We start from the raw sequence: 16,407 nt of genomic DNA, 5'->3' as shown, positions 1-16,407 counted from the left end.
CCAGGATTAAAGGCAAAGTTAACAGGCATAGGGAACTTTAGTTATCAAGGGATAATGGCGATCCAGTTAAGAAAAAGAAAGAGGTGTACAGCAGGTATAGCCAACAAGGAACAAATGAGGTACTTGAAGAGTATAGAAAATGTAAGAAAACACTAAAGAAGGAAATCAGGAAGGCAAAAAGAAGACATGAGGTTGCTTTGGCAGATAATGTGAAGGTAAACCCAAAGGGCTTCTACAAGTATATTAAAAGGATAGTAAGGGACAAAATTGGTCCTCTCGAAGATCAGAGTGGTCGTCTATGTGTGGAGCTTCATGAGATGGGGAGATCTTAAACGGTTTTTTGCATCTGTATTTACTGAAGAAACTGGCATAGTGTATATGGATGGATGGGAAACAAGCAGTAGTGTCATAGAACATATAGAGATTAAAGAGGAGGAGGTGCTTGCTGCCTTAGAGCAAATAAGTGATTTGACTTGACTAAAGGTAGATAAATCCCCAAGGCCTGACATGATACTTCATTGGACCTTGAGTGAGACTCATGTAGAAATTGCAGGGGCCCTGGCAGAAATATTTAATATGTTCTTAGCCATGGGTGCGGTGCCGGAGGACTGGAGGCTAGTTCATGTTGTTCTGTTGTTTAAAAAAGGCTCTGAAAGTAAACCAGGTAATTACAGGCCAGTGAGCCTGACATCAGCAGTAGATAAATTATTGGAAGGTGTTCTGAGAGATTGGATATACAAGTATTTGGATAGCCAAGGGTTGATTAAGGATAGTCAGCAAGGCTTTGTGTGTGGTAGATTGTGTTTACTGAATCCTGTAGAGTTTTTCGAGGAGGTTACCAAGAAAGTAGATAAAGGAAAAGCCATGGATGCTTTCTACATGGACTTTAGTAAGGCCTTTGACAAGGTCCCACACGAGAGGTTAGTTCAGAAGGTTCAGACACTAGGTATCCACAGAGAGGTTGTAAACTGGATTCGAAATTGGCTGTGTGGGAGAAGACAGAGTGGTAGTGGATGATCGCTTCTCAGACTGGAGGCCTGTGTGTGGAGAGTGGAGGCCTCAGACTGTGGTGTGCCTCAGGGATCTGTGCTGGGACCATTGCTGTTTGTTGTCTATATCAATGATCTAGATGATAATGTGGAAAATTGGATCAGCAAGTTTACTGATGACACTAAGATTGGAGGCGTTGTGAACAGTGAGGAAGGCTTTCAAAACTTTCAGAGGGATCTGGATCGACTGGAAAAATGGGCCAGAAAATGGCAGATGGAATTTAATGCAGACAAGTGTGAGGTGTTGCATTTTGGAAGGACAAATCAAGGTAGGAAATAACAGTAAATGGTAGGGCACTGAGGAGTGCAGAGGAATAAAGGGATCTGGGAGTTCAGATACATAATTCCCTGAAAGTGGTGTCATAGGTAGACAGATTTGTAAAGGCGGCTTTTGGCATCCTGGCATTCATAAATCAAAATATTGAGTATAGGAATTGGGATGTTATGGTGAGGTTGTATAAGACATCGGTGAGGCCAAATTTGGAATATTGTGTGCAGTTCTGGTCACCTAACTATAGGAAGGATACCAGTAAGATTGAAAGAGTGCAGAGAAGATTTACTAGGATGTTGCCGGGTCTTCAGGAGTTGAGTTACAGGGAAAGATTGAACAGGTTAGGACTTTATTCCTTGGAGCATAGAAGAATGAGGGGAGATTTGATTGAGGTTTACAAAATTATGAGGGGTATGGAAAGAGTAAATGCGAGTAGGTGCTTTGCACTTAGATTAGGAGAGATAAATACAAGAGGACATGGCTTTAGGGTGAAAGAGGAAAGGTTTAGGGGGAACTTCACTCAGAGTGGTGGGAGTGTGGAATGAGCTGCCATCTGACGTGGTAAATGCAGGATCACTCTTAAGTTTTAACAATAAATTGGATAGATACATGGACGGAAGAGTTCTGGAGGGTTATGGACTGGGTGCAGGTCAATGGGACTAGCAGAATAAAGTTTCAGCAGACTAGAAGGGCCGAATAGCCTGTTTTCTGTTCTAATGTAAAAATACAATCTCAACATAGACCCCTGTGGAAGACCACTAGTCACCGGCAGCCAATCAGAAAAGACTCCCTTTATTCCCACTCTTTGCCTCCTGCCAATCATCCACTGCTTTATCCACTCTAGAATCTTTCCTGTAATACCATGGGCTTGTAGCTTGTCAAGCAATATCATGAGTGACACCTTGTTAAAGGCCTTCTGAAAATGCAAGTAGACATCCAATTCTCCTTTGTCAATCCTGCTTGTTATTTCTTGAAAGAATTTCAACAGATCTGTCAGGAAAGATTTTCCCTTGAGGAAACCATGCCGACTTTGAGGCTTATTTTTCATGTCTCCAAGTACCCTGAGTCCACATCCTTAATAATCAACTCCAATATCTTCCCAACCAATGAAGTCAGATTAACTAGCCTATAGTTTCCTTTCTTTGGCCTCCCTCCTTTCTTGAAGACTAGAGTGGCATTTGCAATTTTCTAGCTTTCTGGAACCATTCTAGGTTCCTGTCAGGAGCAGGGATCCAATCGCAGACTCAGTACCGTGCACACAGTGATATTGAGTAGCAAATCCCGAGGTGGAAACAAAGTCAGCATCAAAATTCAAGCAGAGATCAAAACATCCAGAGAAATCCAAAAACCAGAATCATGAAACATGCAGTCGATATTCAGATTGACAAAGTACAGATACAAATGCTGGAAAGGCTCAGGAAAATTCACTGGCACACTCTGGTAACAAACAGATGAAAACACAGGACTGAAATACACTGAACAATAAACATATAGGTGGAGCACAATGAGACACAGGTGGCAGCAATACAGGTAATAATGAGAAGCAGATGAGAAACTCAGTAATACAGGGGCCGGAGTAGAGCAGGAGTGGGGACAGGAGCACATGGCAATACAAAACCACAGACTGACAGCTAGGGGGAAGCACACAGAGTTCCACTGGAGGTACTGACAGATCCAGAGATTCTTGAAATATCATTACTAATGCCTCCATGTTCTCCTTAGACACCTCTTTTAGAACCCTGGGGTGTACACCATCTGGTCCAGGTGACTTATCTACCTTCAGACCTTTCATTTTCCCAAGAACTTTCTCTCTAGTCATGGTAACTTCACACACTTCATGCCATCTGACAACCAGAACTTCTACCATATTGCTAATGTCTTCCACAGTAAAGACTGATGCAAAATACTTACTCAGTTCATCTGCCAATTTGTTGCCCCCCCCCACTACTACCACTCCAGCATCATTTTCCAGCAAGTTGATATCCACTCTTGCCTCTCCTTTATACTTTACGTATCTGATAAAAACTTTTGGTATCCTGTTTAATGTTATTGGCTAGCTTACTTTTGTAATCCATGTTTACTTTAATTACTTTTTTAGTTGTGTTAAGCTCATTTTTGAAAGCTTTCAAATCCTCTAACTTCCCACTAATCTGTTTTATTATCTGCCCTCTCATTGGTATTTACGGTGGCATTTACAGTGGCTTTGACTTCTCTTGTTAGCCACAGTTGTGTTATTTTTCCTTTAGAATACTTCTTCCTCTGTGGGATATATACATCCTGTGCCTTTCGAATTATTTCTAGAAATTCCAGCCATTGCTGCTCTGCCATCAACCCTGCCAGTGTTCTTTTCCATCAATTCTGGCCAAGTCCTCTCACATGCCTCTGTATTTCCCTTTACTCCACTGTGTGTGGTCTTTGCTCTAATATCCTTTGAAAGGATATTATTGCAACAAGTTTTTATTCTACTGTGAATGCCTACAAGAAAATGAATCTCAGGATAGTATAAGGTGAAGTGTATGTACTTTGCTAACAATGTCTGCACATTCCAGACGTGGGGTGGAAATACGTCTCTACCAAATGAAGTGTAAAGTGCTCTTTCTCGCCACTAGCCTGCAGGCCACCCTTGGGCAAGGTGTAGCACCTGCTTAGCCCCCAGTTCAGGGACTTGTGAAGCCATTCCATGTCCTCTCCTATCGGAGTTAAATTTGTATTTCCATTGGGACCTAGAGTACAGCAATTCTTTATCGGACCATAAAATACAGGACAGAATTAAATCTTTTGGCCCTTTGAATCTGCTCCACCACTACATCATGGCTGATCTAATTCCCCCTCAGCTACAACCTCCTGGGAGGGAAATGGATACATCATGATCCACATATGTACTACTCTATACTGCTGCCACAAAACAACAATTTCATGCCATGCTGTATGTCAGTGGTAATAAAACAGATTCTGACTCCTTCTTTCGCCCTTTACATCTTCCACCTATCACCTCCCAGCTTTTCACATCTTCCCCCCCTCCCCACCCACCAATCCACCTTCCCCCTCACCTGTCATCACCTGCCAGTCTGTACTCCTCCCACTCCCACCACCTTCTTATGCTGACTTCTGCCCCCTTGCGTTCCAGTCCTGATGATGGGTCTCAGACTAAAACGTTCAGTCTATTCCCCTCCAAAAATACTGCCTGCCTGCTGACTTTCTCCAGCATCTTGAGTGTTGCTGTACATCCAAATAGGCTCTCATATTCCTAAATTCATAAGTACAACCTAATTGCATATACTCATTCCCACAAACAACAGAACAAGTTTCCTCTCTCTCTACTTTTAGTCAGTACCCTTTCTGATCAACCTTTCATAAGAAAGTCTTCATTACAAAACTGGAGAGGTGTGGTTTAAAGTTCAAAGCAAATTTATTTTCAAAGTACAAATATGTTATCTTGTGATTCTTACTGAGAAGGCCATATCAACTGATTTTTGTGTATTTTCTTGGCCTGGGTGAGGCTAATGGTACAGCACAATACAGGCCCTTTGGCCCACAATGTAATGTGGTCTCTCTGAATCATTTAGTCCTCCAATGGATTTGCAGACAGTATTACTGCATCACTGCAAGGCACTTGAAGATTTATTAACTTTGTCTTTACACCCAGTGGCCAATTTATTAAATACACCTGCATACCTGCTCATTAATGCAAATATCTTATCAGCCAATCATGTGGCAGCAACTCAATGCATAAAAGCATGCAGACTTGGTGAAGGATTCAGTTAATCATAAACATGAGAAGTCTGCAGATGCTGGAAATCCAGAGCAATACACACAAAATGCTGGAGGAACTCAAAGTCAGACAGCATCTATGGAAATGAATAAACAGTTGACATTTCTAGCCAGGACTCTTTTTCAGGACTGGAAAGGAAGGGGAGGGAAAGGTGGATAGCTAGAAGGTGATAGGTGAAGCCAGGTGGGGGGGGGGGAAAGATAAAGGGCTGGAGAGGAAGGAATCTGATAGGAGAGGAGAGTGGACCATAGGAGAAAGGGAAGGAGGAGGGGTACAAATGGGAGCTGATAGGCTAGTGAGAAGTAGGAAGAGGCCAGAGTGGGCAATAGAAGAGGGGAAGGGAGGTATTTTTTTAAAAATAGTAAGGATGAATTTACATTCAAGCCATCAGATTGGAAACTACCCAGAGGGAATACAAGGGGTTGCTCCTCAACCCTAAGGGTGGCCTGCTCTTGGCACAAGAGGAGGCAATGGACCAATATGCTGGAATGGGAATTAAGTTGTCTAGCCACCACAAAGTTCTGCATTTGGCAGATGGAGCGGAAATGCTTGACGAAGCATTCCCCTAATTTGCAAGGGGTCTCACCAGTGTAGAGGAGGCTGCATTGGGAGCACTGGATCCAATAGGCAACCCCAACAGATTCACAGGTAAAGTGTTGACTCACCTGGAAGGACCGTTAGGGGCCCTGAATGGTGGTGAGGGCGGAGGTGAATGGGCGGGTGTAGCACTTCAGCCACTTGGGAGTGAAAAGTGCCAGGAGGGAGATTAGTGGGACAAATGAATCATGGAGAGACATATCCCTGCGGAGACTGGGGGAAGGTAAAGATATGTTTTGTGGTGGGACCCATTCGGACATGACAGAAGTTGTGGAAAATGATGAGCTAGATGCAGTGGATCATGGGATGGTGGGTAAGGGCAAGAGGAAGTCTATCACTGATAAGGCAGCGGGAAGATGGGGTGAGCGCGGATGTTCATAGAACATAGAATAGTATAGCACATTACAGACCCTTCGGCCCACAATGTTGTGCCGACCCTCAAACCCTGCCTCCCAGTGGAATTGAGGAGTCAGAGGTGAGGACAGCCTCAATGGAGGAGGAAGGGAAACCCTGTTCTTTGAAGAAGAAGAAGATCTCTGATTCCCTGGAAAGGAAGGCCACCTCCTGGGAATAGATGCAGTGGAGACAAAGGAACTGAGAAAAGAGAATAGCATTTTTACAAGAGACAGGTTGGGAAGAGGTATGGGTCAAGATAACCATGGGAATCAGTAGGATTATAAAAGATATCTATTGATAGTTTGTGTTCAGCAATGGGTTGGTCGTCAATTTGCTGAGACTACATATGGGTGGGGGAGTAACACCTTGTATTCTATCTATGTAGCCTCCAACCTGATGGCATTAATATCAATTTCTCCTTTCAGTTTAAAATAAAACCCTCCCCTCTTCTTTTATTCCCCACTCTGGCCTCTTGGCTCTTCTCATCTGCCTATCACCTCCCCTCTCCTTTCCCTTTCTTCACTCGTTTCCTGTCAGATTCCTCCTTCTCCAGCCCTTTCTTTACCTTTCCCACCCACTTGGCTTCACCTATTACCTTCCAGCTCTCCTGCTTCCCCTTCCCCCACCTTTTTGTTCAGGTGTCTTCCCCCTTCCAGTCCTGCAGAAGGTTCTCAGCCCAAAACATTGACTGCTAATTCGTTTCTGTAGATACTGCCTGACCTGCTGAGTTCCTCCATCATTTTGTGTGTGCTGCAAGAGGTTCATTTGTTGATCAGTCCAAACATCAGACTGAGGAAGAAATGTGATCCAAGTGACTTTGACTGTGGAATGATTGTTGATGCAAGACAGGATGGCTGAGTGTCTCAGAAACTGCTGATCTCCTGGGATTTTCAAGCACAACAGTCTCAAGATTTTACAGAGAACAGTGCGGAAAATCAAAAAAACAGTGAGTGGCAGACTGTGAATGAAAATGCCTTGTTAATGAGAGGTGAGAGGAGAATGGACAGCTTGGTTCAAGCTGACAGGAAGGCAACAATAACTCAAATAATCCTGTGTTACTACAGTGTGTGCAGAAGAGCATCTCTGAACGCACAGAACGACGATCCTTGAAGTAGATGGGCTACAGATGCAGAGGACCATGAACATATACCCAGTGGCCACTTTATTAGGTGCAGGAGGCACATAATAAAGTGGCCACTGATTGTGTTTCCCATTCCTTCAGGAAAACAGCCAATATAATCAGGGGCACTTCCCACTCCAATCATTCTCCCTTTTCCCACTCTTCCATCGGGCAAAAGCTTGGGAACACCCACCTCTAGGTTTTGGGCAGCACGGTAGTGGTTAGCACAATACTTTACTATACAGGCGAGCGGGGTTCAATTCCCACCACTGCCTGTAAGGAGTTTGGATTATTCTCCCCTTGACCGTATGGGTTTCCTCCGGGTGCTCCGGTATCTTCCTTCAGGCCAAAGGCGTACCAGTTGGTAGGTTAATTGGTAATTGTAAATTGTCTCATGATCAGGCTAGGATTAAACTGGGGATTACTGGGCAGAGCAGCTCAAAGGGCCAGAAAGGTCTAGTTCACACTGTATGTCAATAAATAAATCAAGAACATCTTCAATCCTGTTGAAGGATTATATTGAAAGGAGTTCTCATATGCTATAGATCAAAGTTCAAAAGAGGTTTATTCTCAAGGTACCTATATGTCACCATATATATTATCATGTACTTGCAGGCATTTATAGTAGAACAGAAAAATGCAATAGAATCAATGAAAATTACAGTGGTTGCCAAACAATCAACGTGCAAAATCAAGACATGGTTAAATGAATAAATAATTAATACTGAGAACATGAGCTCATAGGTTGTGGAACCAGTTCAGAGTTGAGGTGAGTGAAGTTACCCACGCTGGTTCTAGAGGTGAACCCTGGATCCCCCAATCAATCTCAACACAGCCTTTGCAATTGGTCAACCTGCATTGCGCTTTCTCTAACTGTAATAGTATATTCTGCATGCAGTTTTCAGTTTAAAGATTAAAGGTTTTTAAATTTAGGTTTATTTGTCACAAGTATATCAAAAGATACAGTGAAATGCGTTGTTTTATTCAAATCCTACACAGTCTAAGAACATGCTGGGGGCACTTGCAAGCGTCACGATCCCTCCAGCGCCAATATAGCATGCCCACAACTCACTAACCCTAACACATCCACCCTCGGAAACTGGAGCACCCGAAGGAAACGCACACAGTCCTGGTTTACTACCTGGATGTGCTTATAGAAGGAATGTTCCGCTTGGATGGCATGTAACAACTCCTCACCCTATCTCAGTACTTGGGACAATAACTGAGCAATTAGCAATTCCAACTGGATGCACAGCTCACAGATAGAGAATAATCCAAGACCACTCTCCATGACAGCCTGAGGATTTGAAACCAAACCTTATCTTTCCAATTCAGGAAGGGAAGGAGAGTGAACATCAGACACTCCACACTGGGGATTGGAAATGGTGAAGCTTAGTAGTGTCACATTCCTGGGTGTTCACATATCAGATGACCTGCCATGGGTCCAGCACATAGATGCAATCAGGTTAAAGAGGTCTACTTTCCGACCGGCACAACATTTCACTTGCCCCCCAATGAACTGTTCCTACAACCTATGGACTCACTTTCAAGGTTTCTTTATTTCATGTTCACGATGTTTATTGCTTATTTATTACTAATATTTCTTTCTTTTTGTACTTGCACAGTTTGTCATCTTCTGTGTACTGGTTAAATGCCCAATTTGGTGCTGTCTTTCATTGATTCTATTATGGTTTCTATTTATTATAAATTTATTGAGGATGCCCGCAAGTAAACGAATCTCAGTGTTGTTTATGGTGTCATATATGTACCCTGTTAACAAATTTACTTTGAGCTTTGAGATTCAACATGGCACCGATGACACTAACAGACTTCTGTAGTTGTAATTTTGAGAGTTACCGACAGGTTCCATCACAGTCTGGTTCGGCAATTTCAAGCTGAAGTGATGCAGGAGGTTTGCGAGGAGTAGTGGATTCAGCCATTCCACTCAACGACTACAGGAGAAGCTGCTCCAAGGCAGCAACATTCATCATCTGAGATGCCCACCTTTTCCCAGCTGCCATCAGGCAGCAACTAGCGACCCCTGAAGTCCCACCCCACCAGGTACAGTTATACTTTTACTTGGTTCTTGAACCAACCAGCACAACCCTTATCCCTTCCTCAGTACAGCAACACCATGACGACTTTCAGCATTTTGCACAACTGGGAATTGAACCCCGCGCAGTGGCACTGTAAAGCGTCATGGTAACTGCTACTCCACCGTGATGCCCCAGTATCTGATTAGGACGTGCTTGTGATGCTGATGCAAGTCAGCTTTCCACTGCACTTGTGCACCTGACAATAAACTTAACTTTGACTTTGCAGGTCGGCAAATTAACTGGCCATTGCAAATTGCTCCTGCTGCACAGGTGAAGGGTGGAATCTGGAAAGAGTTAACAAGAATGTGGAGTGAATAAAAACAGTGTCAGTGTAAATGGCCGGTTAATGGTTAACTCGGGGCTCAATGGGCCAAAGGGCCTCTTTCCATAATGTATCTTTCTGAGTTTAAGGAAGGCACAAGCGAAATTTATTTATTTCTTGAGATGCAGGGTGGAACAGGCCCTTCTGCCCCTTCAAGCTGTGCTGCCTAGCAACCTCCCCAATTTAACTCTAGCCTAATCATGGGACAATTTATAATAACCAATCTACCTACCAACGGTAGGTGTTTGGACTGTGGGAAGAAACCGGAGCACCAGGAGGAAACCCACGTGGTCACGGGGAGAACGAACAAACTCCTTACAAGATAGTAGCGGGAATTGAACCTGTGTCACTAGTATTGAAATGCTTTGTGCTAACCACTACGTGCTGACACGAGGGGCATAGAGAAGGTGAATTGTTGGGTAGGAGAGTCTAAAACTAAATGGCACAGAAGGGGAAAATTTAAAGGGAAACTGAGGGCCAAAATTTTCCACACAGAGGGTGGTTGGTTATATGCCAGAAGTTCAAAGTTCAAGGTAAATACATTATTAAATTTTGGATATTTGCCATGTACTACATTGAGATTCATTTTCTGCAGCCACTTACAGGGAAATAAATAAACACAATAGACTCTATAAAGGTTTTGTGACTGCCTGCAGGGAGACAAATCTCAAGTTGTATAATGTATACAAACTTTGATAATAAATGTACTTTGAACTTTGAAAAACTATAATCAAAGACTGACAAACAACCAATGTGCAAAAAGATGACAAACTGTGCAAATATATTAAAAATACTGAGAACATGATTTGCAAGAGTTCTTGAAAATGAGTCTGCAGGTTGTAGAATCTGTGTGGAGTCATGTTGAGTGAAGTTACCCTCACCAGTTCAAAAGCCTGATGGTTGTAAAGTGATGATTGTTCCTGAACCTGTGGGACCCAAGGGGTAGAGGCGGGTACACGTGCAAATGTTGAAAAAACCTCTGAAATGATATGATATGGACCAAGCACACAGGCAAATGCAACTAATTTGGTCAGCACTAATGAGATGGGCCAAAGGGCTTATTTTTGCTCTAGGACTCTGGCATTCACAGCAATGCGGAGTTAGTTTAATCCTCCTACCACAGAGAGTTGGCTCCAGGAAGAGCGAATTGGCTTAAACTGCACAACAATCTTCTCCTCCGACTGGACATTTTGATCCAAATCTTCATCCGAGTCCCCGTTATTCAGAGTCAGTGCCTTCTCCTTATAGTTCTGATATAGAACCGCATTTTCTGCAATCAAATCAAAGGGTATTTAGAAGACAGAATGACATGCACTTGGACTGCAACTTTTAACAGATTCAACACTTCAGGTCAAGTCAAGTTTATGCCATTTAACTATAAAGGGCACTATACCGCCAAATGAGACGACGTTTCTCTGAGCCAGGGTGTAAAGCACAGTAGTACACATAACACCTATGTAGCACACAATAACTTTGGAAAGTAAGAATTACACATTAGATACAGTAAAGGGCATAAATTAAATATTGTTAAGATACAATACAAATTATCCGGTGACACTTCAAAAGTGATGGGGCAGAGAATTCAGAAGCCTAATGATCTGAGGGAAGGAGATATTTCCCATCCAGACCGTTCCTGTCTTTATGCATCTGAATCTACAGCCTGATGGTAGAAAGGTGCACAAACTTCACACGTGTCTATGCATGCTAGCTCAACGTTATTACGGCTCGGGTGTTCCAGAAAATGGAGTACAATTCCAACGCCATCTCTAAGAAGTTTGTACATCCTCTCCAAGACTGCGTGAGCTTCCACTGGGTGCACTGGTTTCCTCCCACAGTCCACAAACATACGAGTTACTAAGTTAACTGCTCATTGCAATTTGTCCTGTATTGAGGCTAGCGTTAAGCAGCTGGGCTGCTGAGCGGTACAGCTCATTGCGGCAGAGGGGCCTGTTCCCACGCTGAATCTCTAAATAAAACAAATAAAATTTTCCGAAAAGCAATCAGGGATGCAGGGTGGTAAGCTCCATAGCCCATCTGCACAGTTATTTAGCCCCCTATTCCCATCAACATGATAAAGACTTGTTAATTGTTTTGTCAGAGATGTTACTGGAATGAAAAATTGTTGACCAAGAAAAAGCTTTCCTACAGTCCAAATGTCCAACACACTTCACCCTATTTCCACTATTCGGCCACAAGCTCTGCCTTCCTTTTGTATAAGATTCTATTCTCCTCATGACAGGTCTTAGTCTGAAACATTGACTGCTTATTCCCCTGTACAGATGCTGCCTGACCTGTTGAAACATCGGCTGTTTATTCCCCTGTACCGGGGTTGCCTGACCTGTTGAAACATCGACTGCTTATTCCCCTGTACAGACGCTGCCTGACCTGTTGAAACATCGACTGCTTATTCCCCTGTACAGACGCTGCCTGACCTGCTGAAACATTGACTGCTTATTCCCCTGTACAGAGGCTGCCTGACCTGCTGAAACACCGACTGCTTATTCCCCTGTACAGAGGCTGCCTGACCTGCTGAAACACCGACTGCTTATTCCCCTGTACAGAGGCTGCCTGACCTGCTGAAACATCGACTGCTTATTCCCCTGTACAGAGGCTGCCTGACCTGCTGTGTTTATTTATTTATTGAGGGCCCTCCCGGCCCCTCAAATCACGCTGCCCAGCAACCCCCCGATTTATCCTAGCCTAATCGCAGGACAATTTATAACGACACATCAACCTAACAACCAGTTCAGCTTTGGACTGTGGGAGGAAACGGAAGCACCTGGGGAAATCCACAGGATCAGGGGAAGAACGTACAAACTCCTTCCAGGCAGGGGCGGGAACTGAATCCGTGTCAGCTGCACTGTAAAACATTGTGGTAACCACCACGGCACTGTGCTGCTCCATCTGTGTGTGTTACTCGTGATTTCCAGCATCAGCAGGACGTCTTGTGTTTACGATCTGCAGCACTTTGTCATCTGCCAGTCCCTGTCACTTTTACCACTCGCCCTCCCCATCTGCCCATCACCTACTGCTTGCTAGCTCATTTCACCTCTTCCCCACGACCTGTTTTTTAATTGACCATCTCCCCTCTGTCTTACAGTCTGAATAAACCGCATCGATCCAAAAACATCGACTCTCCACTTCCCCCCTCCCCAAAGATGCTGTCTGACCTGCTGAGTTCCTCCAGCATCTTGTGCGTGGCGTGGCTCCAGACTCCGTCCGGTATCTGCGATGCCTTGTGTCAGCAAGGTGAGTGACCCTGCCCCACTTCAACGCAGACCACCAAGAGTTTACTGTACCTCCCATTCAGAGGGCAAACCGACCCTTGGCTTACTGATCCTAGCTAAAAGATGACATCTCTGCTAGCACAGTGTTCCGTCAATACTGTATTGGACTGTCAGCCAAGTTTACGTTCACAGGTCTCTGGAGCTGATAATTCAGTGGTGAGTATGCTACCTCGCTTAACATGAGTTCCACTCCTCCTTCCGCTGGGACGCCCCGACATCCAGAATTTCACAAGTGGAAAAAAAAGGTTAAAAAAAGACTTTGCGCACCCAGGAACGTTAGGACTAGCAATGTTCAGTTGTCATTTCCACAGTCTGTTGAAACTGATTCCTTGTGAACTCATTTAAATTAAAGAAGGTTTAGCGCCATGGCAACACTCAGGCAGCTCTCCTGGCCTAGGGCTGCCAACTCGGAGTGAATAAATCAGAGAGATCTCCTCACGTGATCACTTTATTCAATTAGATGCCCCCCAACCCCCACCTCCTGGACTGCCCTCCCCATTACTTTCCCAGTGCCAACCTTTTAACTTCTTTTCAGCTTTAGGAAAGTCTTCATTAATCAAATTATCACTCTCACATAATTCTTCTTGTTCTCTCCACCCCGCCCCATCTATACATCTACAACTAATGAACAGAGAAGTTCCAAGGAAATTCTACGTTTCACAATTTACTCTAATATCATCAAACATAGAACAAAGTAAATTTGTTATCAAAGTTTATATCCAGAATTTCGCCATATACTACACCGAGACTGATCCTAACAGATATTCACAGTCAATACAAAGAAACAAATGAAAAACTACACACAAAGATGGACAAGTAAGCAATGTGCAAAGGGCGACAAACTGCACAAATACAAAAATAAATAACAATAATGAATAAATAAGTAATAAATAATATTGAGAAAATGAGTTGCAGAGTCCTTGAGAGTGAGCCCATAGGCTGTGGAATCAGTTCCGTACCGAGGTGAGTGAAGTTTTCCACATGGGTTCAGGAGCCTAATGGTTAAAGGGTAATAACTATTTCTGAAACTGGTGGTGTGGGACTTGAGGCTCCTCTACTTTCTTAGGGGATTGAAACCTATCAAATATTGAAAGGCAGTGCAGATCAGATGGACTGAATGACCTAATTTTGTTCTTATGTCTCTTGGTGTTGGTGTGGAAAGATTTGAAAGGAACCTGAGAGACAACTTCTTCACGTGGAAGGTGGAAGCTCGCTGAAAATGTGGTTTCAGAAAATAACAAGAACAATTTTCAAGAGAGTGGACGTTTTGGGCTGAGACCCTTCTTTTCCAGACCTCCTGAAAGGTCAACTGTTTATTCCCCTCTACAGATGCTGCCTGACTTGCTGAGTTCCTCCAGCATTTTGTGTGTGTTGCTCAAGATTTCCAGCACCTGCAGAATCTCTTGCATTTATCATTCAAAGGGCAATTTGATACATACATGGATTGGAAAGTTGTAAGAGGGCAATGAACAAAATGCAAGCAAATGGGACCAGTTTAGTGAGAACAGTGGTCAGTGTAGATGAGTTGGACCAATTAACATTTTTCCACGCTGTATTACACTATGATTATAAACCTTGCCAGATCTGCTGATCATCAGTATCTCTCTTCTGAGATATTTATCAGGTGCTCTGCATTAACAGGGCCCTAGGCATTGTTAAAGATCCCTCTATTCATCCAACAATCTCTTTCACCTCCTACCATTAGGCAGGAGGTACTACAGCATTAAGACAAGAAGAGTTAAAATGGGAAACAGCTTCTTCCTGCCACTGCCCAGGTCTCATCATATACAATGTGCTAGTCGCATAATACTGTTAATTTTTTAACTTGTGTCATAAATACACCTTATTATTTGTTACTTTATTTGAGGTAATATTACTTTGTGTGTTGCGAGTGAGTTATACCTACCATGTTGTGTTCCTTAGCTCCGAGGAACATTGTTTTGCTTGCTGGTAGACATGGTTGAATGACAATAATCTTGAACTTGAACGAGTGAAGAATTATGAAGCTGAGGTAGAGAGATCAAGGAAGGTTGTTAACACAGACTATGGCTTGGCTCCCAGATGACGGGAGTGTATTGGTTTTTGTCAAGCCATTAGTCAAGACTCTCTATAGCTCATGTAATGACCATTGGCCAAGGGAAGAGACATTAGCCAAGAACTTTACTACAGGGGATCACTGACTCAGCACAACCCTCCAACCAGTGAAGACATCTTCACACTGCAGTGCTTCACGAATCTGGTGAGATGAAGGTAGTTTACCTAATGCAACAAGTTGATATGATCTGACCAAACAGATTCAATGATAGATTTCAAATACATGACTCTCAGTGGCCACTTTATTAAGTACAGCTGCTCATCACTGCAAATATCTAATCAGCCAACCACGTGGCAACAACTCAATGCATAAAAGCATGCAGACATGGTCAAGAGGTTCAGTTGTCGTCCAGACCAAACATCAGAATGGGGAAGAAATATGATCTAAGTGACTCTGACCATGAAATGATTGCTGTTGCCAGACAGGGTCTGAGTATCTCAGAAACTGCTGATCTCCCGGGATTTTCACAAGTCTCTAGAGTTCACAGAGGAATGAGCAAAGAACAAAAATAAAAACAGCAAGCAACAGTTCTGTGGGCAAAAACTCCTTGTTAATGAGAGAAGTCAGAGGAGAATGCTGGAAGGGTTCAAGCTGACAGGAAGGTAACAGTAACTCAAATAACCACGTGCTTTAACATTGTGCGTTCAGAGATGATCTTCTGCGCACCGATGTGTCAAACCTTGAAGTGGATTGCCTACTGCAGAAGAAGACCATAGACATACACTCAGAGGCCTCTTTATCAGGGACATGAGGTACCTCCTTTTCTGTATTTGGAAAACCACGGCCTAATTAAGGATTGCCAGCATGGTTCTGTGAGGGGAGAGCTGTGTCTTAGTAACTTGATTGATTTTTTTTGATGTGGTGATGTGAGTGATTGACAAAGCTGAGAATGTTGCCTACATAGATTTTAGTATAGACAAGGACCCTCACGGATAGCTCATCAAGGTTAATATATATGGAATCAATGGTGAGCTGGCTGTTTGGATTCAAAATGGCTTGCCCATGGAAGACAGAAGGTGGTGGTCGAAGAGACTTGTTCTAGCTGGAGGTCAGAGGTTAATGATGTTCCACGGGGGATCTGTACTGGGCACTCATTGTTTGTGATGTACATAAATGACCTGGGTAAAGAGGTAGATGGGTGAGTTCATAAGTTTAAAGATGACACAAAGATTGGTGGTGGTGTGGATAGGGTAGATGACTGACTGGCAAAGATCACAGGAGGATATAGATCAGCCACAGATATGGGCAGAGAAATGGCAGATGGAGTCTAACCTGGACAAAGGTGAAGTTTTGCACCTTGGTAAGTCAAGTGTAAAAAGGCAGAACACTTTTAACAGCAAAACCCTTAACAGTGCTGATGAGCAGAGGGATCTTAGGATCTAAGTTCATAGCTCCCTGAAAG

General features: G+C 43.4%; 1 protein-coding gene across 1 annotated transcript in view; it reads right to left on the bottom strand.

Moving 5' to 3' along the window:
- The window catches only part of LOC140725762 (rho guanine nucleotide exchange factor 26-like), a 202,796-nt gene that overhangs the window by 152,719 nt on the left and 33,670 nt on the right, over positions 1-16,407 (bottom strand). The window contains exon 4 of the mRNA XM_073041639.1: positions 10,742-10,893. Within this exon, the coding sequence (XP_072897740.1) occupies positions 10,742-10,893 (152 nt within the window). The remainder of the gene's footprint in view (positions 1-10,741; positions 10,894-16,407) is intronic.

Source organism: Hemitrygon akajei, chromosome 3 (genome assembly GCF_048418815.1).
Source record: "Hemitrygon akajei chromosome 3, sHemAka1.3, whole genome shotgun sequence".
NCBI classification, from domain to species: Eukaryota; Metazoa; Chordata; class Chondrichthyes; order Myliobatiformes; family Dasyatidae; genus Hemitrygon; species Hemitrygon akajei.
Note: the sequence above shows the minus strand (reverse complement) of the source record. Positions and strands in the feature narration are given on the sequence as shown.